A 22,652-nucleotide genomic window follows, 5' to 3' on the forward strand; every position below is an offset into this window, starting at 1 on the left:
GACGGCCTGTACGCTTTTGTGCTGTACGTGTCCCTCCACGTTTCCACTTCACTATCACATCGCAAACAGTGGACCTAGGCGTGTCTAGGAGAGTGGAAATCTCGCGTACAGACGTATCACACAAGTGACACCCAATCACCAGACCACGTTCGAAGTCCGTGAGTTTCGCAGAGCGCCCCCATTCTGCTCTGTCACGATATCTAATGACTACTGAGGTCTCTGATATGGAGTACCTGGCAGTAGGTGGTAGCACAATGCACCTAATATGAGAAACATATGTTTCTGGGGATGTCCGGATACTTTTCACCACATAGTGTACCTTCAGACACATCATTGATAGTGTCCCCAACAGATATCCACCCGTCATAAAGATGAGTGTGCAATAATAAGGGTCTGGTTACGGTGTGGTTAGTTTCGAGCAGACAGTATATGGCGGTCGCTGTGGCCGAGCAGTTCGAGGCCCTTCAGTCCGGAACCGCGCTGCTGCTACGGTCGTAGGCTCAAATCCTGCCTCGAGCATGGACGTGTGTGATATCCTTAGGTTAGTTAGGTTTAAGTAGTTCTAAGTCTAGGGGACTGATGACCTCAGTGCTCAGAGCCATTTGAACCATTTTGATAGTGTATGAGGAAGGCATATGGTTCAAATGGTTCAAATGGCTCTGAGCACTATGGGACTTAACATCTTAGGTCATCAGTGCCCTAGAACTTAGAACTACTTAAACCTAACTAACCCAAGGACACCACACACATCCATGCCCGAGGCAGGATTCGAACCTGCGACCGCAGCGGTCCCGCGGCTCCGGACCGAAGCGCCTAGAACCGCACGGCCACCACAGCCAGCGAGGAAGACATACAAACGCTTATGCCACGCTACAACAGATGCCTGCAAACTGACGGGAGCTATGTGGAAATATAGCTTAAGATTTGTAGTTTTTTCCAATAATTAGTTGGTGTGTCTGTACTCATTTTGTTTTTAAGCTGTCCAGTGAGATTAATGCGTCGACCTGTCAAAAGCCTGAACAACCACTTTTGCACCACAGACCTCTGTGAGCCGTACAGGTAGAGACTCAATGAATTTCTGGAAGGTACCGACAGGGATATTGAGTCATGCCGACTGCGTGCCTTGACAAGTTCGGTTGAGGATCCACGGCGCGAACTCCCCGATTCAGATGGTACCAGAGATTGTCAATTTGGTTTAAACCTGGGAGTTAGGTAGCAAGGAGAGTTCGGTAAACTGTGGTGCTCTTCGAGCGACGCAGGTACAGTGTGAGCTGTGACGCGTTGCGTTGTCTTACTGGTAGACGCCACGGTGCCGAGGGAAGACACGCTGCATGTAGGGATGGACACGGTCCCAAAGGATACGTACATACTTGTGTTGATACATTGTCCTTGCAGAATGATGAGTCCACCCAGGGAATACCACGAAAACATGCCCCAAATCATAACGCCCCCTCCTCCTTCTGATGAGTGGTGTAGAGTGTTTGCTATCTGTCCGATGGGGCATAAAACGTCCTTCTTGTGAAATACCCACCTATCGCCTCCCAGTGGACGTCCAGTTGCGGTACTGGCGTGCTAATTTCACTCTTCGTCGCCGATGAACAGCAGTCAGTATGGGTGCATAAACCAGGTGCCCTCTGCATAGGCCCATACACAGCAACATCCGCTTGATGGTCGTGGAGGAGACTATGTTGGTAGCCTCTTGGTAAATCGGAGCAGTTAGCTGCTCAACAATTGCACTTCACTTCGTCTGTATACATCTCCGCAGTCGTCGTTCGCCCGTGTCATCCGTGGACTGTGGTGCACCACAATTGCCGCGACGTTGGTTTCGGATAACAAAATTTTGCCAGGCGTGGTATGATTTAACCGAAACGGCCTCCGAGTGGTTTAAGAACTTGGCCGTTTCCACGAAAGCCAACGATCAGGCCGTTCTGTGGACGACAGATAAAATCATTCAGTTTCTGCATTACGACAATGGCTGCATTGTTTTCTGCATCCACCCGACGCGCCTTTCATATCCTCCAATAATAGTGCTGCCACCTCCCGTTGTGAGTGGTTACTGCAAATTGACGCCGAACATAGGCGGTCGTCAGATTAATGTGACTTGATTGTATTAAAAGGACGGAGGAAAGAAGCCAGGACGCTGTGGCTGCATAATAGGGAGAGTGAGGACAGGAGGGAGACGTTCAATGCGGTTAGAAGAGAAATAGCAAGAGTTCTACGAACAGAGAAAAGGAAATATCTAACTGGAATCCTAGAATCTATAGAAGTGGAAAGCAGGAATGGAAACTCAAAGAAGTTGTTTCAAAATACAAAGAAAAGCAAGAGAGGTTATCAAAGTGAAAACCTATTCATAAAAGATAAAAATCGAAATATGCTAACGCAGCTGAAAGGTATCCTAGAAAGATGGAAAGAGTATTTCTCAGAAGTGTTAAATTGCACTGATCCGCACATAACCTTCAATTATGCAATGTCTGAGAGTGACAGCATTAATAATGACGAATGTAGAATCACATAACAGGAAGTGATCCACTCCATTCAAAAGCTCGAAAACAACAAAGCAGCAGGCGAGGACCAGATATCAACAGAGATGTTAAAAGAGGGCGGAAGCAAACTACACAAAGAAATTTATAACCTTATCACAATGATCTGAAAAACTGAAGCACTGCCTGAAGATTGGAAAACTGCGATAATTTGTCCCATACACAATAAAGGAAACAGAATGGAATGTGGAAATTACAGAGGAATCAGTTTGCTGAACATAACATACAAAATCTTGTCAATGACCATTCTGGCAAAACTTAAATCTTACACAGAAAACATTTTTCAAGATTACCAGGCTGGATTTCGAACAAACCGTTCCACAACTGATAATTTGTTTACTATACGACAAATCTTTGAGAAATACTGGGAATTTAACAAAAACATCCACTGTCTCTTCATTGACTTCCAGCGAGTCTACGAGAGCATCCACAGAAGTAGAGTCTACAACACATTACGAGAATTTAGTATACCCAGTAAAATCATTAGGATGATACAACTTTGCATGGATGGCTCCCAGGCAGCAGTGAAGTTCAGAGGATCCATATCCCCCACCTTTCCATTTAAAACAGGTTTACGACAGGGAGACGCTCTTTCATGTGTCCTCTTCAACCTTGCATTAGAGAAAGTGATTCGGGAGAGTAATTTACATCTATACAATGGTCTCCGATTCGAACACAGTTCAAAAATGGTTCAAATGGCTCTGAGCACTATCGGACTCAACTGCTGTGGTCATCAGTCCCCTAGAACTTAGAACTACTTAAACCTAACGAACCTAAGGACATCACACACACCCATGCCCGAGGCAGGATTCGAACCTGCGACCGTAGGAGCAGCGCGGCTCCGGACTGGAGCGCCTAGAACCGCACGGCCACCACGGCCGGCTTCGAACACAGTGAAGTAAAACTCCTGGCTTATGCAGATGATACACTGTTGCTGAGTGAAACTGAAGAAGAACTGAAAGACATGTACAGATCTCTCAGGCACAGTGCCAGCAAAATCGGGCTATTGATTAACCGAGGGAGAACCGCATATATGGAAATAGGTCGAGTCATAAACCCAAATCCTTACTTTGAAATTGACCAACAATCTAAATTCAGAAACGTTCTCCAGTTTAAATACCTTGGATCACGTTTCAACAGTAAAAAAATATCACAACAATGGACATAAATGAAGGAGTAGCCTCAGGGTCAAGATGTATGTACTCACTGAGCAACCCACTCAAAAGTAAAGCTTTGTCAATCACCACTAAGATGAAGATATACAACACTATTATCCACCCCTTAGTACTATATGGCTCAGAAAGCTGGACGCTTACAAAGAATGAAAGAGAAAAACTGAATGTTTTCGAAAGAAAAGTAATGAGAAAAATCTGGGGACCTGTGTTGGAGAATGGTGCATGGAGAATTCGAAAGAACAATGAAATTTATCAGTTAATGAAGCAAACCACTATCATCCAGAAATTTAAAAGTAGGAGACTGCAATGGGCTGGACATGTGGCCAGAATGGAAAACAACAGGATCACCAAGAAAGCATTTGAAGGAACTCTCCAGGCAACAAGACCATTGGATTGACCTCGTACAAGGTGGAAAGATGACATAGAGAAGGACATCGCAGCATTAGGAATTTCCGCAGGGTGGAGAGGGCTGCGAGAGATAGAAGGCGGTGTAAGCAGGTCGTTGATGCAGCGCGTGGTCTACAGGGCCTATGATCGCTGAGAAGATAGATAGAAAATCTGAACGTATTCTCAGGTCGCACCTCGTACTTTCTTGAACTCCTGCAAGATGATAAGACTGCAATGAGACCCTCGAAAGCAAATGAGGTACTGTGTTGTGGTGTGGACCACGCAAAAGTGGGGGAGGCGGGCAGCAGGCAGGTGCGCGCACCGCCGCGCCGGCCGGCGACCTCCGGAGTGGGAGCGGCGGCGTGACTTTCTAGCCGCTGGCCGTGCCTCCGCTGTAAAAAGCGGCGCGGCGCGCGCGCGCGCTCAGTCGCCGTCGTGATGCGGCGCCCCCAGCAGCTGCCGGCGCGCGCGCTCGCCTGGCCCTGGTCGTGGTCGTGGCCGCAGGCGCAGCCGGCCGCCGCCCCTGCCGCCTCTGCCGCCCCCGCCGGCCTCGGCGCCGCCACCGCCTCCGCCGCCGTCGTGCTGGTGCTGCTCGCCTCGCTCAGCCTTCTGCCCGCGGCCGCCGCCGCCTTCTCAGGTCAGTCACACGACCTCTCACCGAATCCAATTTGCACAAAATCGCGATTTTGGGGTGGCTGTTTTATCGGCAGAAAAAGGACCTAAAGCTCGGGACATCAAAAAAGATTCGTCGAGTCCGAGTAGTACTCGCGCACTGTGGGTTCTACATCTACATCTACATACATGCTCCGCAATCCACCATACGGTGCGTGGCGGAGGGTACCTCGTACCACAACTAGCATCTTCTCTCCCTGTTCCACTCCCAAACAGAACGAGGGAAAAATGACTGCCTATATGCCTCTGTACGAGCCCTAATCTCTCTCACCTTATATTTGTGGTCTTTCCGCGAAATGTAAGTTGGCGACAGTAAAATTGTAGACCTACTGCAGTCAGCCTCAAATGCTGGTTCTCTAAATTTCCTCAGTAGCGTTTCACGAAAAGAACGCCTCCTTTCCTCTAGAGACTCCCACCCGAATTCCTGAAGCATTTCCGTAACACTCGCGTGATGATCAAACCTATCAGTAATAAATCTAGCAGCCCGCCTCTGAATTGCTTCTATGTCCTCCCTCAATCCGACCTGATAGGGATCCCAAACGCTCGAGCAGTACTCAAGAATAGGTCGGATTAGTGTTTTATGAGCGGTCTCCTTTACAGATGAACCACATCTTCCCAAAATTCTACCAATGAACCGAAGACGACTATCCGCCTTCCCCACAATTGACATTACATGCTTGTCCCACTTCATACCGCTCTGCAATGTTACGCCCAAATATTTAATCGACGTGACTGTGTCAAGCGCTACACTACTAATGGAGTATTCAAACATTACAGGATTCTTTTTCTTATTCATCTCCATTAATTTACATTTATCTATATTTAGAGTTAGCTGCCATTCTTTACACCAATCACAAATCCTGTCCAAGTCATCTTGTATCCTCCAACAGTCACTCAACGACGACACCTTCCCGTACACTACAGCATCATCAGCAAACAGCCGCACATTGCTATCCACCCTATCCAAAAGATCATTTATGTAGATAGAAAACAACAGCGGACCTACCACACTTCCCTGGGGCACTCCAGATGATACCCTCACCTCCGATGAACACTCACTATCGAGTTCAACGTACTGGGTTCTATTACTTAAGAAATCTTCGAGCCACTCACGTACTTGGGAACCAATCCCATATGCTCGTACCTTAGTTAAGAGTCTGCAGTGGGGCACCGAGTCAAACGCTTTCCGGAAGTCAAGGAATATGGCATCCGTCTGATACCCTTCATCCATAGTTTGCAAGATATCATCTGAATAAAAGGGCGAGTTGCGTTTCGCAGGAGCGATGCTTTCTAAAGCCGTGCTGATGCGTGGACAGCAACTTCTCTGTCTCAAGGAAAATCATTATATTCGAACTGAGAATATGTTCGAGAATCCTGCACAAACCGACGTTAAGGATATTGGTCTGCAATTTTGAGGATCTATCCTTCTACCCTTCTTATATACAGGCGTCACCTCCGCTTTTTTCCAGTCGCTCGGGACTTTAAGTTGGGCAAGAGAGTCGTGATTCGGTACAAAGTTAATTATGAATATAGGTAGTTCATCTATTCCGGGAATCGAGAATCTCGAAGATTTTTGCCTGTTATCAATATTAATACTGGAAATATATCGGTCACAATAATACCAAGACTGTATCGGAATTTCTACAGTAGTTCCTAAGACTAGCCTGCACATACAGAAACCAGCGAGCAGAGGACTTAAAGTTTACACGTGCAAAGAGAGAAGATTTCATAAAATATGTATTTGCTTACTTAAATATGATTTCAGTAATTCACAAAAAATAATATTTTTCGTGATGTAACTACAAAACAACAATTTTTGAATTTTTTCCTTTACTTGTACTTTGAAACCTTGCTTCTTGCCAAATTTCGTGATTCCAGGCCAACAGGAAGTATCCTGCAAGTTTTGATGAGTGAGTTTGCCAGTATCAAAATACGTGACATAAATTGCCTGATCTTTTGACTGTATTGACTTAGCAACTTCAATTGTTTGCACCACCAACGGACCGAAGAGCTCAGTATGTGACTCAAATTTCAACTTGATACATCTACTCGTTCCTGATAAAACGGGGTCTTAAAAGAGAGATAGAGAGAACAAAAATCACAAAAAAATTTCGTATGGGATAATTACAAATTAATGTTTTTTTTCGGATTTTTACTTCTACTTCTAAATGTTGCTTCTTCCTAAATTTCATGATTCTAGGTCAACGGGAAGTACACTATCGTTTTCTACGAGTGAGTTCGGAGTATCAAAATATGTAACATAATTGACCTATCTTTCGACTGCATTGTCTTAGAAGCTTCAGTTGTGTACACTGCAAAGGGGCCGTAGACCTTAGTATGCAACATAAATTTTTACTTGATATGTCTACCCGTTACTGAGAATAATGGGTCTTAACAGACGGACAGGCAAAACAGAGAGACCGACGGACAAAGAAGCGATCCTCTATAAGCGTTCCGCTTTTACCAATTGCGATACGGATCCCTAAAGGCTAATTTTCAATCATTCCATCAGTACTTCCTTATAACATGTTATGAACGAAGTTGTTACACTGGTACAACACCTACAGGTAAAACAGATTTATAGGGTCTCAAAAAAATTATATGTATATATATATATATATATATATATATATATATATATATATATATATATATATGGTTCAAAGGGCTCTAAACACTATGCGACTTAACATCTGTGATCAGTCCCCTAGACTTAGAACTATTTAAACCTATCTAAGCTAAGGACATCACACACATCCATGCCCGAGGCACGATTCGAACCTGCTACCGTAGCAGCAGCGCGGTTCCGGACTGAAGCGCCTAGAACCGCTCAACCACAGCGGCCGGCTATAGGGTCTCCTTACAGCTTCTAGTTTGAGATGTTGCTTTTGGCTCTTAATATATACAAGGTGTAGTGAAACCTATACAACAAATGTCTAGGGATGATAGATCACGTCAAGGGGAGGAACGTTTTTTAGAGACAAAATATTCACTGAAGCTTCCCGGCCTTCTGTGTTGACCATGGCCATGAGGGCGGCAGGGTGTAGGTGTTCTGCAGCCTGCGAATGTCCTGTGTTGCGCTTATAATCCAGTCTTCTGCTCTGTGCGTAGGGCATTACGCCAGGCAAAACTTAAGTTCCCAATTCGCTTCGAAAATAAATTTTTCTGCTCAGGGACGCTCGTTCTTAAAGTTTTTTAATAAAAATAACTTTATCACTTTGATTCGGCAGGTGGTATGCAGCACACTTGATTGGCAGACCCTGCTAACCGTGTCTAATCTCGTCGTCCCAGGGTCGTTGAATATTAAAGGAACCTAGTGTTGCCGGGAAGCGTCAGCAAACATTTTGCCTCTGACAGAGGTAGTTCCCTACCACGCGATCTTTCGACCCTAGACGTTTGATGCAAGGACTCTGAAACACTGCATAGATATAACTTCGACCCATCATGGAATAGGCATTGAATCTGTTCCGTTCTCACTAACTATCTGGACATCTCTCCCTAGGTCTTCCAACTTATCTTCTTCCCGTCGGTCTATGAGCTAACGCTGATTACGCAAATAGTTTACTGTCCGTTCTTTGTACTTGTTCGTACCAGATGTTGCGCTGTTTAGTTATGCTGCTTTCAATTGGCCCTACTATTAGTTGTCATTGCACTCTTTCGATTTTTTTACAGTCCGTTCTTGAGTAGCTTTTTGTTGTTCTTGGAAATTTCATTTCTACACTTTCTATCTTACGAGATGTTCTTTATGTAGGTATCCAGTATTCACTCCTATGAAAAATTTCTGGAAGAGCTATAGCTTTATAAAATTTTACTCTCGTTTCTTGTCTGGTTTTATTTTTAAATATATCGTGGGTGGTGTCACATATATTTCCAAATGTAGCCAATTTTACACCTAGATCTTTATTACAGTCTATGAAAATTTGACATCCGAACTAAATGAAGGACGATACTTTCTTCTAAAGTCACATTATCCACAATGCTTCTGAAACTGAACGGAACTCTGCCGAGCGGGTCTAGGCGCTTAAGTCCGGAACTTCGCTGCTGCTACGGTCCCAGGTTCGAATCCTGCCTCTGGCATGCATGTGTGTGATGTCCTTAGGTTAGTTAGGTTTAAATAGTTCTAAGTCTAGGGGACTGATGACTTTAAATGTTAAGTCTCAAATTGCTCAGAGCCATTTGAACTATCTGAACCGGAACTCTGCCCCAGAAAGCCATCACTTTAATCTTGGTTTCAAGGAAATGCAACATCACATTGTTCACAAAGGTAATTTTGGTGGGTCATTGCAGTCTGTAAGTTCTCTTTTTCTCGTTGCAATATTACGATTAAATAAGCATTTAACATGATATCTTTTCATATACCGTTTGAATACCTAGATATGTCACGGTTAGGTGGGAGTGAAAGTTGTGTGTCTTTTAACTAGTCTCTGAAGCAGTTAAAGTTCTCTCGCATCTCGCCACCCTGAGCTACAGTGCTTTTTTCGTAGCAAATGCTATATCGGTAGCGCTTAGTTAGTGGAATTCAGGATTTGTAACAAATTTCTGGAAACATAATAAATTGGAGAAACGATAAGAGTTCTACGGTCCATGCTTTTTACCAGTCTGATCTGTACTGCACGTATGCAGTATAAACAAAGATATTTTGCAAAAAAGAAAAAAGTCAATTTTTCATCTGACTCGTATGCTCTCCTATAAGTGGCAAGTATAAACAAAGATATTTGGCAAAAAAGAAAAAAGTCAGAATGAGATTTTCACTCTGCAGCGGAGTGTGCGCTGATATGAAACTTGCTGGCAGATTAAAAATGTGTGCCGGACCGAGACTCGAACTCGGGACCTTTGCCTTTCGCGGGCAAGTGCTCTACGGGGAGTGAGTCGTGCTTGGGTAGCTCAGTTGGTAGAGCACTTGCCCGCGAAAGGCAAGGGTCCCTAGTTCGAGTCTCGGTCCGGCACACAGTTTTAATCTGCCAGGAAGTTTCATATCAGCGCACACTCCGCTGCAGAGTGAAAATCTCGTTCTGCAAACATCCCCCAGGCTGTGGCTAAGCCATGTCTCCGCAATATCCTTTCTTTCAGGAGTGCTAGTTCTGCAGGGTTCGCAGGAGAGCTTCTGTAAAGTTTTGAAGGTAGGAGGCGAGATACTGGCAGAAGTAAGGCTGTGAGGACGGGGCGTGAGTCGTGCTTGGGTAGCTCAGTTGGTAGAGCACTTGCCCGCGAAAGGCAAAGGTCCCGAGTTCGAGTCTCGGTCCGGCACACAGTTTTAATCTGCCAGGAAGTTTCAAGAAAAAAGTCAATTTTTCATATGACTCGTATGCTGTTCTATAAGAAATACTTAAAACGGAAAAACTCATGCGTTAAATGGTTAAATACGACGGTTCACATGCACAAAAATGAATTGTATGTTTTGTGTTCTTAAGAATATTAATGAAACTTCGAAACTAAGACGGGCCGATCTTAGGATAGTTAGTGTAGCTACTTAATACATCTGATTAGCAGATAGGTCTACTTCATTCAGACTGTATTTACTGGCTTTCGGAATAGATACACTGGGCGTCCCAGAAATGTTACGACAAACTTCGAGGGGTTGTAGAGCGTGTCTGAAGAAACAAATCGAGAATAGTAACGAGTAGGCTAATCAGAAACGTCATCCAACGACGCTACAGAGCGTCAAAGTTACAGGCGCCGGCTCCTGCCGCTAGGTCACCCCTTCAGTAGCAAACGTGACTACTCGTTGACGGACGCTAGGCGGATGTCTCGCAATACTGTTTGTTATTCAGCGATCGCGACTGGTTTCCACGCTCGCCAGCAGAGGAGATGGAGCTACCTGATATGTAGACAGGCCCGGTCTCCGACGAATGCGATTCTCTATTGCTTTGATGGATGACAGTTTCGGCGCCTGTAACTTCGACGCTCTGTAGCGTCGTCGGATGACGTTTCCGGACACGGATTCCTATTCTCGATTTGTTCCTCAAGACACACTCTACAGACGCTCGAAGTTTGTCGAAACGTTTCTGGGACACGCTTTATATTCTATAAATTACTTGTCAGCCGTATTTCCACTGACAGAACAAATTGATAATGTGAACGATTGTTCGCCACACACCAGAAGTTCACTCCGGTTTTTATTTTTTATTTTTTCGCGCTATAAACGAAATCACGAAGCGCTCACGAAGGAACCGAAACACAGTACTAATTGATGCGCTAAGACAAGTCACGTCCAGTGGATGATGGAGAACAGGGGTTGGGCGGATGGGAAGCGGGGGGGGGGGCGGGGGGCAATAGAAGAGAGGTCAAAACACTATTCAGAAAACAGTGGCGTTCGGTGTGGCGGTAGTAATGCAACAATGGAGGCCACGCGGCTGATTGTCTTCGAAACTTGCTAGCGACCTCCTTGTGCACCGTATTCTTTTTTGTTGGTTACCGCCATCGTAGCATTCAGAAACTCATCTCGGAACTTTCACGTACTCGACCATTTCTGACGCCGCGCGGGATTAGCCGAGCGGTCTAAGGCGCTCCTGTCATGGACTGTGTGGCTGGTCCCGGCGGAGGTTCGAGTCCTCCCACGGGCATCGGTGTGTGTGTTTGACCTTAGGATAATTTAGGTTAAGTAGTGTGTAAGTTTAGGGACTGATGACCTTAGCAGTTAACTCCCATAAGATTTCACACACATTCGAACCATTTCTGAAGTGAATACGCATTATATTTAGAATTGTTAGCACAGCCCAAAAGTCCGAACATATTGCGTCCGTGTAACGTTTACGCGCGACTGATCATGACACCCCTAAAAATTGGTGCATCTGAGAACACTAGTCACACACAGCGACTTTCAATGTCCACGTAGCTTTCTGTTAACGACACGTTTCGGCACTTCTTTGTATCATAAGGACGATATTATTTCTGTAAATTATTGAACTTGATTCATTGTTCGTTTCATAGCTACAACAGTTAGGAGTTTCTCTTGGATGTGGAATGTATCGCAAAACCATAAGAAAGAGTACACAGTAATAAATATTGTTATGTTTAACATTCATTCCACAGTTAGCAAGTGGAGTCTTCTGCAGACTCATTGCTCTCCAGCTAACACGAAACTCAGGAATATAATTTTTACTGACTAAAATGTCGACACCGGCTGCGTAGGAACTATTTTAAATTTATTATGCCGTTTCGGTACGGGGCCACATACTCATCGTCAACGGAACGCTGTCAATATCTTCATGTCAGTCGTAATCGTTATGAACAATCTTCGAAATACGAGTTACGATTGTGGTAGTACTGTAAATGCTTCATCATATTAAAAACAAACGGTGACCAAATGCGCGAACGCCCGCATAACAACTAGGCTCAGTTATTCTGGCCTTGTGCTTCGCTCTGTTAATACATTGTCTGATGAATAAATTGGGTTCTCCCCTGTGTTCTATAATTTAGATACACTTAACTAGATACAAATGATCATGACTGGATTCGCGTTCTGTAATTAATGTTGTAGGTTTAATGTAAAGTGACATATTGTGGTAAATCGTGATTTTTCTACAGAAATTTCCATTAATATACAAATGTGTAATCACTAAAATGCGTAAAGTAATTCCTAGGCTATAACAGCTTAATATCGTCAAAAGAAAAGTTTTCATTGTGTGCGTGAGTCGATCATATTGTTGTAATTATTTCACAATAGCTAAGCATGACATATAACTCATATTTTTGTGATGTCATTATTATTAAGAGCATAAAAGAATTAGTTGTAGTAAGAAATTCGTAACTGTTCAAATAATTTACGGGTTTGCTGCCGGGTAACGCCGTCGACCACTGCCGATATTTCGACAGGAGCACACCCTGAAATTCTCCAGGCACAACTGTTGTGCCTCGAGAATGGCAGGGTGTGCTGCTGTCGAAATATCGGCGGTGGTCGACGACGTTACCCGGCAGCAAACCCGTAAGTTATTTGAACATTCAATTCGCCGGGAAAAGTTAAGGTCTCACAATTCGTATCTGGATTCTAAAGAACTTACAGTCAACCAATCTTCGCGCTCCTTTTAAAATATACATTATTAGTAGGTATGATACTTAAGGTTTCTGAGAAATTATTGAAAATGGGTACTCCTGGACAAAGTACACGGTTTGGCTCACAGACATAACTCTTACCCTTTATGTAAATTGTTCTTATGCGTAGTATTTATTGTGAAAACTGAGCTGTTGAAGGGAAGGAACACGTGTTTATAAGGCAAATTTCGGTAGGCTGTTAGACTATTGTGAAGCGGAAGCAAATATAATCGACTCTTGGAATTGACTTCTACAGGACAAATAATCCATCTTACATTTTCAGCCTTAGGTTAGCTTGAGAAATTACTCCAAAGTACGTTTCTGTGTGACACAGTGAAATAATAGCAAGCCATCTGTACAAGTTTCTATAATTTTATGTCATCCACCTAAGACAATATTCGCGTTACAACATTCAAATAAACGTTTGACTAGCTGTTACGGCAGTTCTATGATATGTTCCTCCCAAATGAATTTATCGCGAAGCTATTATTCAAGAATTTAACTTTAAGTTTTTTGTATGAATGTTACATTTTATCCGTATTTTATCCATATACTAGTTGCAGCTTTCTTACCGGCTCCGAACCACACACAGCAAGTTTTTTCAGATTTTGATAAATATGCATCGAGTCAAAGTTATCTAACAACATCCATGAATACACGCTCTACTATCTGTCGCAATATTTGAATCATCTACAAACGAAAGAAACCTGGCATCTGCCAGTTTTACAGATGAAATATTTATAATATACCAAAGACAAAGCAATGGCGTAAGGTAGAACCTTTGGAGACATCAGACGTAATTACCTTCTAGTTGAGTAATGAGTCATAGATTAACTTATGAGTCTGTCTTATTTAAAAACTTCTTTCATGTTAGAGAAACATGACTTAAACTACGACGGTGTGCTGAAAAGTAGTGCCCCAGAATATTTTATGTGGAAAATCTTAAAGCTTTTTCAATAAAACAAACGTTATTAACATTATAAATCTTTTTTCTTCACGTCTACATATTTGCAGCCCTCTGCCGCTAGAGAGTTACGATTCCTAGCTCGTAAAACAGTGGTCTTTAACGTAATTATACAGGTGCGTGAGAAACCGCGTTCTGTGATGGGGTTCCGAATTGGAAGAGATCGTCCACACATGGAGCACCTCGTCCTTCAGCATCACAATGCCAGACCACACACGAACGTTGCGACAAGTGCAACAATCCGACACAATGGTTTCACTGTCCTCGATCGTCTTCACTACAGTCCCGACTTGGCCCCTTCCGATTTCATCTGTATCCAAAGCTTAAAGAACACCTTCAAGGAATTCACTTTGGTAGTTGGAAATTGTACAAGCTGAGATGAGGTTGTGGCTCCGACAACAAAGTCAAACGTTCTAATGACGGTATCAACAAATTGGTGCTCGTCACCAGCGTGACTATATTGAGTAAACATGTAGACTTGAGGAATAGAAATGCAGAATGTTAATGATGTTTGCTTCATTTAAAAAGTTCTAAGAGTTTTCACATCAAAAATTCGGAGGCATTACTTTTTACGACTACCTCGTATTTTCCAAAGTTACCTACGACGCTGTATAATGCTAATTTACTGAGACGGTTGCTGTGATTTGAACTGTCAAATGCTCATAACAAGTAACTGAGAATAACGTAACCTGTACTTCTTTTATGAAATGCATTATATTATAGATGTCACAGTGTTTGTTTCAATGTACGTCTGTACCCATGCATGTGTCTGTAACTTTTCCGGTTAGGTTGTTTTCATACGACGGAATCTGGGAAAACTGTCGTTTACACTCAATCAGTTCGCCAACGTCCCATCCATAGCATCGATAACGAAGCGAACATACGACTTCATAGCCTTGTTCAGTTAGCAGTACTGCAACAATGAGGTATTGGACACAACAAACGCACAGAAAGACAAATCAAGCTGTGAGCAGGACCGCGACCGTATAAGGCTTCACAAATTTGATGAGTGGCTCCAAAAGTACATCGCCGTAAGTATAATCTAAATGACCAGTTACAATTTAAGATTAATCTACGTTCGAACCTAGTCACTGCCTCTCATAAAAACGCTCAAATTTTTTAAATAGCTTGCACCTGTCACGCACCAACTCAAAGCTTTCATCTCCTTGTCATAGTTTTGCAAATCCTTTGATTACCGCGATTAACGAATGACGAATTGAACCAACCATACCGTATCAATACCAGACATGATATGGTAAGAGGTTAATAAATCGTGTGATCATACAGCTCGTGGTAGGCAATACAGAGGTTACTGGTACCCGCATAAATGAATGTCATGTATTGAAGACAACGCTTTGGAAACTACTCGGTCCAGTCATACTAATGTGATCACCGCCTATGTTCGACGACAGTGTGCAGTGACCACTCACAGACGGCAGTTGGTAGCACTAGCACTGGAGGGTATACAGGGTGGTCCATTGATCGTGACCGGGCCAAATATCTCACGAAATAAGCGTCAAACGAAAAAATTTCAAATAACGAGACTTGTCTAGCTTGAAGGGGGAAACCAGTTGGCGCTATGGTTGGCCCGCTAGATGACTCTGCCATAGTTCAAACGGATATCAACTGCGTTTTTTTAAATAGGAAGCCACATTTTTTATTACATATTCGTGTAGTACGTAAAGAAATATGAATGTTTTAGTTGGACCACTTTTTTCGCTTTGTGATAGATGGCGCTGTAATAGTCACAAATATATGGCTCGCAATTGTAGACGAACAGTTCGTAACAGGTAGGTTTTTTAAATTAAAATACAAAACGTAGGTACGTTTGAACATTTTATTTCGGTTGTTCCAAATGATGCATGTACCTTTGTGAACATGTCATTTCTGAGAACGCATGCTGTTACAGCGTGATTACCTGTAAATACATGCAATAAGTGCTCAAAATGATGTCCGTCAACATCAATGCGTTTGGCAATACGTGTAACGACATTTCTCTCAACAACGACTAGTTCGCCTTCCGTAATGTTCGCACATGGATTGACAATGCGCTGTCGCATGTTGTGAGGCGTTGTCGGTGGATCACGTTAACAAATATCCTTCAACTTTACCCACAGAAAGAAATCCGGGGACGTCAGATCCGGTGAATGTGCGGGTCATGGTATGGTGCTTCGACGACCAATCTACCTGTCATGAAACATGCTATTCAATACCGCTTCAACCGCACGCGAGCTATGTGCCGGACATCCATCACGTTGGAAGTACATCGTCATTCTGTAATGCAGAGAAACATCTTGTAGTAGCATCGGTAGAAAATTACGTAGGAAATCAGCATATTGCAACATTTACATTGCCATCAATAAAATGGGGACCAATTATCCTTCCTCCCATAATGCCGCACCATACATTAACCCGCCAAGGTCGCTGACGTTACACTTGTCGCAGCCATCGTGGATTTTCTGTTGCCCAATAGTGCATATTATGCCGGTTTACATTACCGCTGTTGGTGAATGACGTTTCGTCGCTAAATAGAAAGCGTGCAAAAAATCTGTCATCGTCCCGTAATTTCTCTTGTGCCCAGTGGCAGAACTGTACACGACGTTCACAGTCGTCGCCACGCAATTCCTGGTGCATAGAAATACGGTACGGGTGCAATCGATGTTGTGTAGCATTCTCAACACCGACGTTTTTGAGATTCCCGATTCTCGCGCAGTTTGTCTTCTACTGATGTGCGGATTGGACGCGACAGCAGCTAAAACGCCTACTTGGGCATCATCATTTGTTGCAGGTCGTGGTTGACGTTTCACATGTGGCTGAACACTTCCTGTTTCCTTAAAAAACGTAACTATCTCATTTTGTTCGTTTACGTTCGTTGCATCTGCTCGGGGCGGGCGTCGTGAGACACCTGTTTCAGTTCGTCGTTGATCGATTAACTCAGTTTTTTTTTATTACAGGTGGCAGCTAACCCTCTGACCGAAAATGGTCCGGACACTTGGATGGTACCGTCCAGGATACCGAGCAGCATACATAGCGCACACCCGATGGGCATTTCGATCACAATAGCCATACATCAACACGATATCGACCTTTTCCGCAATTGGTAAACGGTCCATTTTAACACGGGTAATGCATACCGAAGCAAATGCCGTCCGCACTGGCGGAATGTTACCTGATACCACGTACTTATACGTTCGTGACTATTACAGCGCCATCTATCACAAAGCGAACAAAGTGGTCCAACTAAAACATTCATATTTCTTTGCGTACTACACGAATATGTAATAAAAAATGGGGGTTCCCATTTAAAAAAAAAAACGCAGTTGACATCCGTTTGGCCTATGGCAGCGCCATCTAGCGGGCCAATCATAGCGCCATCTGTTTCCCCCCTCAAGCTAGACAAGTTTCGTTCTTTGTAGTTTATCGTTTGATGCTTATTTCGTGAGATATTTGGCCCGATCACTATCAATGGACCACCCTGTATACTGTTATTCCATGTACTGACCCTGTGAACTAAGCTCTAGGGTATCAGTTATCTGCCCAGACTACCAGTTTTCCTCCGGTTACAAAAGGGAAAAGATGAGGTGGTTGCACTGACAAGGACAGGGTCGACTTCCTTCTTCTTCCCAGATGAGCCAGAGCTATAATCCTCCTCTAATGACGTTTTAGTTGACCGATCATTACGCTCTAATCTCCCTTCGTTCAACTGCCAGAAGAACATATCGCAATGCATATTCTCAGCGTCGAACTTTTTCAACTAGTCAAGAAATTCCATTGCACTGTACGATTCGCTGTAATTTGAGATACCACATTCTGAATGACGTAACGATACTATACAATAGGATATAATATCTGTCATGCGTTACACAGTGATTTGTTCAATAGAGATGTAGAGTTCCTGCTACGACCTTTATGAAATTTAGTGAATTCTGCTCGTTTGTTTTTTGAAAGCAGATAGAGTATACCATGTCAGTGTATTAGAAGGTGCTCGCGTTGGAAAGATTTTTAAAGCGCAATGCAAGTTACTTTTGGAGCCACTCATCAAATTTCTGAAGGCCTTTACAGTCGCGAAACTGCTCGGTCTGGCACTGTGAAATGTGGTAAATAAAATTTCTTCAGTCATAAACAGACGTATTGAATATTGTGGGGAGAGTATCGTAGTGATCAACCGACTAGTTCTGTAAATATGCACTCATGCGAAAACCCATCGAGTCAATCATTACAGTCGATGACATAGCCACATGATAAAAAAAAAAATTTCAAACCGTTTTCCACACCTGCAAGAGTCGCTTGTTCTGCTCCCCAAGATTCTGCTTCATTCGTGATTAAAAGAGAAATTTTACGCTCATTTTTATCATAGTCTGAATGTGGGGAACACCTAGGAGTATAGCTCCACGAAGAGTCTGTGTGTGTGTGTGTGTGTGTGTGTGTGTGTGTGTGTGTGAGTGTACATGTGGTGCAGTTGTGTGTGTGTGTGTGTGTGTGTGTGTGTGTGTGTGTGTGTGTACATGAGGTGCAGTTGTTAAAACTTAATTCATGCTCTGGCTCTGGCGACCAACGAAAATAGCTTTTGTGGCTTATTTTCCAGCTTGCTCTCATTATTATCCAAGACATTTACCCCCGAAAAAAACACTTATATTCTGCAACTTTAGAAAATAGCTTTTGTGGCTTATTTTCCAGCTTGCTCTCATTATTATCCAAGACATTTACCCCCGAAAAAACACTTATATTCTTCAACTTTAGAAAATAGCTTTTGTGGATTATTTTCCAGCTTGCTTTCATTATTATCCAAGGCATTTACCCCCGAAAAAAACACTTGTATTCTTCAACTTTAGAAAACAGCTTTTGTGGATTATTTTCCAGCTTGCGCTCATTATTATCCAAGACATTTACCCCCGAAAAAAACACTTATATTCTTCAACTTTAAACTGTTCAGAAGTAGAAAGTACTCATACATTATTTATCATTTTAATCGACATCTTATCCTTTTGCAGATTTTTCCCCCATTGTTTACTTATTACAGCGTCGCTGGCTACCCTCCTTGCGCAGTACGTAACAAACTAAGATGACATTTCTGTAATCATATGCCTATAATTAACACAAATATTATCGAAATTCTGTTGTAGAGGACATCTTGCGTTCTAGTTCAAAATGGCTCTGAGCACTATGGGACTTAACATCTACGGTCATCAGTCCCCTAGAACTTAGAACTACTTAAACCTAACTAACCTAAGGACAGCACACAACACCCAGCCATCACGAGGCAGAGAAAATCCCTGACCCCGCCGGGAATCGAACCCGGGAACCCGGGCGTGGGAAGCGAGAACGCTACCGCACGACCACGAGATGCGGGCTTGCGTTCTAGTGATACATGTCGATGCTCAGCTTCATACAATACAAAACCAAATAAGTAAAAAGTATGAAGTGGTGCAATAGTTAAGACAATGAATTTTTGTGTATGGGGAAACGCCACCTACATTTATATTTGTCGAAATTTTCCAGAATCTCTTAAACCAGAAGCCAGGATGGTTCCGTCACTAAGGCTATGGGCTAATCCCTACCTGTCACTTAGCAACCCTAGCGTCCACTTGCAAGACGTTAAAATACAACTTATCCTTCCTTCTGTTACGTAAGATAAACGGCCATATATTCACTTCTTGTAAACACTCGTCGACGTTGCGTTTGCGTTAATTTTAAATTGAATGCTCGCAAACTTAAGTAGGATCTTCACTGGTTGGCGTTTTTAATAAAGTAAAACGAACATAGAAATAACTTTGCTATTACATCTTCAGCACCTCATTGTTCCTGTAGAAGCAGTATAACTGTCAGAATTTAATATAAATTTAAACTGAAAATCTAATAGAATGGGTAATCAATCAACAGCAGATTGATGACACATCGTTCATTTGGGTTATTAGAGTTCAAAGGTTGGTTTCCGTTGCCAGATTCCGATAGTGATACTTAGCCTTTTGCCTTTTGTGTTACTAAGTTTTATGTAATGCACAACACTGGAGAAATTACATCCATTAGATCCATGTCTGCTTAACTTCCTAAATCGTGGTTAAAGAGTTTCATCAATTCTCTGGAGGAAAACAAACGAGATGGTGCGTTGGCAAATATACGATGAGCTGCGGTTTCAAACTCGCCGGGTGTCCAATCTAGTTTAGATTTTCGCAGTTTTCCTAAATCGCTTTCGATGAATGCTTGGATGGTTCCTCAAAAATGCACTTTCTCCCCTTCCTTCCATTTTCCTCCATAGTAACTAGATGTCTCTCTCTCTAATAACATCGACACTGGCAAGACGTTAAAGATATTTTCCTTTTGTTTAGAACAGAGTGCAGCACTTAGTACGTCAAATTCTACTTCATAGTGTTACACGAGTATTTCTGGAGGTAAGTACCGTCTATAAATTAATTGAAGGAAGTTTATTTATTGCCATACGCGTTTCGCTTCTTTTATTTGGGAAGCATCATCAGTGGCTTGTAATACATGTTTCCATTTATACGCACGAATTTAAAGCAACTGAGGGAAAGACGGAAAACAGAAATAATGACGGAAATAAATTCCCCACACATTTTCGTCTCTGTTAATGCTGCTTGGTTGTATGAGGAGATTACACACATGAAAGATTCGTCTCCCGAAACTAATGAATTGAGCATTAATGTGAGATCGACATCTCGGCTGCCATAAGTGCTCAAAACCTCTCCCGCCTGTTTTATATTGGCATATAATGAAACAGCGTTATTTTTTACCACAAATGTCTCTTTGTTTCATCTTGTTTCTTATTTTACCAGACTAATAACTATTTCATTTTTGCTGATTCGACTGAATTAAGTGATATACCATGAGATCGATCACACTGTTATTTACTTGAACTCATTTTAGCTGATTGCTTGGTACAGGCAACGTCTATGAGTCCAGTAGTAATCTAATAAATTATTCTGACAGCCATAACGACAGTCTGCTCATATACCTCTCTTACAAAATAATGTCTGTTCTTCTCCCAGCAATACACAAAGGCCTATAAAAGATGGCGAGATAAATATTATATTATCTGCGCCCATGAATGACATGTTTCACAACGTCAGATGAAGACCGATGCGCTGCAGACTGGAAGCCAGTAATCCAGCGTATACAGCCAACTGGCAACAACTAGTTTATCTCGCATAGTAGCACTGACATTACTTCCATGAAATAAAACCCTTTAGACGTGAGAACTGTAATCCAGAAAATCAAATCCCTATGGCAAATACCCCAACTATATTTCCATCTATTAAGTCGCTTTGTTGGCATATTAAATCTCCACTGCGTTGTCGCCGATGTCGTGCATATGCAGATAATTAATTCATGATGAGTTGCAGCTTTGGTCGAATCCCACAGACACCTCTGTTAGTAATAAAATAAATGTGTGTGAAATGTTACGGGACTTAACTGCTAAGGTCATCAGTCCCTAAGCTTACACATTACTTAACCTAAATCATCCTAAAGACAAACACACACACCCATGCCCGAGGGAGGACTCGAACCTCCGCCGGGACCAGCCGCACAGTCCATGACTGCAGCGCCTGAGACCGCTCGGCTGATGGTAATATCTTAAGGGACGTGATATAGTAATGCGGTCCTCAGATGTGAGCATAAAAGGTAAAATGTGTATTTATAACGCATGAATGACTGTATGTACTGTGTATTGTTGCCATGTCTTAGTTACGTAGACTTCCAAAGCCGACATTGCTAATCCACGCCACTGCGGTGGCACGCGTCCGGGGACTGGTGTTTCCAACTCTAGTGAAGAAATATTTTTCATAATGAGCAACTTCGAGTCGCTAAAGGCGAGGACTGTTGATTCGAGAACCGCCTCCGCGATAGACGTGTGGTTTGAATCTAAATATATGTCAGACAATTCATAAGAGATGTTATACGCTGTGTCTCTTCTAAATACACCGAGACTGCCAATAAGATCTAATAAACTGGCTGAATCGCTAAGTTTAAAAATACTAATAAACTTTTTAAGTACCAACACCGGAACTCGGCAGGTAATTGTAACAGAGAGATGCTGGAGTAGATTTTCTTATCAGCAGACTGGACAGCAATATCATGGGACCGAGCGAGGTGGCGCAGTGGTTAGACACTGGACTCGCATTCGGGAGGACGACGGTTCAATCCCGCGTCCGGCCATCCTGATTTAGGTTTTCCGTGATTTCCCTAAATCTTTCCAGGCAAATGCCGGGATGGTTCCTCTGAAAGGGCACGGCCGACTTCCTTCCCCATCCTTCCCTAATCCGATGAGACCGATGACCACGCTGTCTGGTCTCCTTCCCCAAAACAACCAACCAATATCATGGGACAAATGCCAAAATTCCCCAAAGTACCTCCAGAGTCGTATGTGATAAAAGTTCAGTAGCTCCCATGATGCTGTTTGAGAGGAGCAGGTTATGACCTGGTGCTAGATTTCGCCCTCTCTGCTGCCATTAGGATCAGTCTCAGAAAACAGCAGTGTATATGCTCTCTCCACAGTCATTTACAACGAACAGGTTCACTACATCCTCTCCATTCTTGCTTCGCGAAGACTATGTCCCTAATGAAATTCTCATCCTGCTTGATCAGTCAGACAGATATGTCAAATTCTCTTCCTGCTTCATCAGACAGACATGTCATTTGAGTGTCGAGTAGATAGAAGGTAGAACACGTGGCGGATATTGACTAGTAGCACGTGTACGCAGATCCATTTGTCCTGAAATATCACAATTTCGTCATTCACTCCCCATTACCCTTATCTCAGATCCTGAGTACATTGTCGTGTAAATAAAGAAAACATTTCCCACTTTGTCTATTGAACCTCCAAGGTCATATCCGCCAACAATACCGCAAGCTTCTTTATGTGATTTT

The 22,652-nt window shown here is 42.9% G+C and overlaps 1 protein-coding gene across 1 annotated transcript in view; it reads left to right on the forward strand.

Moving 5' to 3' along the window:
* Positions 1–4,627: 4,627 nt before the first annotated feature.
* The window catches only part of LOC124547812, a gene marked incomplete at its 5' end in the record, with an annotated part of 204,065 nt that continues 186,040 nt past the window's right edge, over positions 4,628–22,652 (forward strand). The window contains one exon of the mRNA XM_047125132.1: positions 4,628–4,739. Within this exon, the coding sequence (XP_046981088.1) occupies positions 4,628–4,739 (112 nt within the window). The remainder of the gene's footprint in view (positions 4,740–22,652) is intronic.

This window comes from Schistocerca americana, chromosome 1, assembly GCF_021461395.2.
Source record: "Schistocerca americana isolate TAMUIC-IGC-003095 chromosome 1, iqSchAmer2.1, whole genome shotgun sequence".
NCBI classification, from domain to species: Eukaryota; Metazoa; Arthropoda; class Insecta; order Orthoptera; family Acrididae; genus Schistocerca; species Schistocerca americana.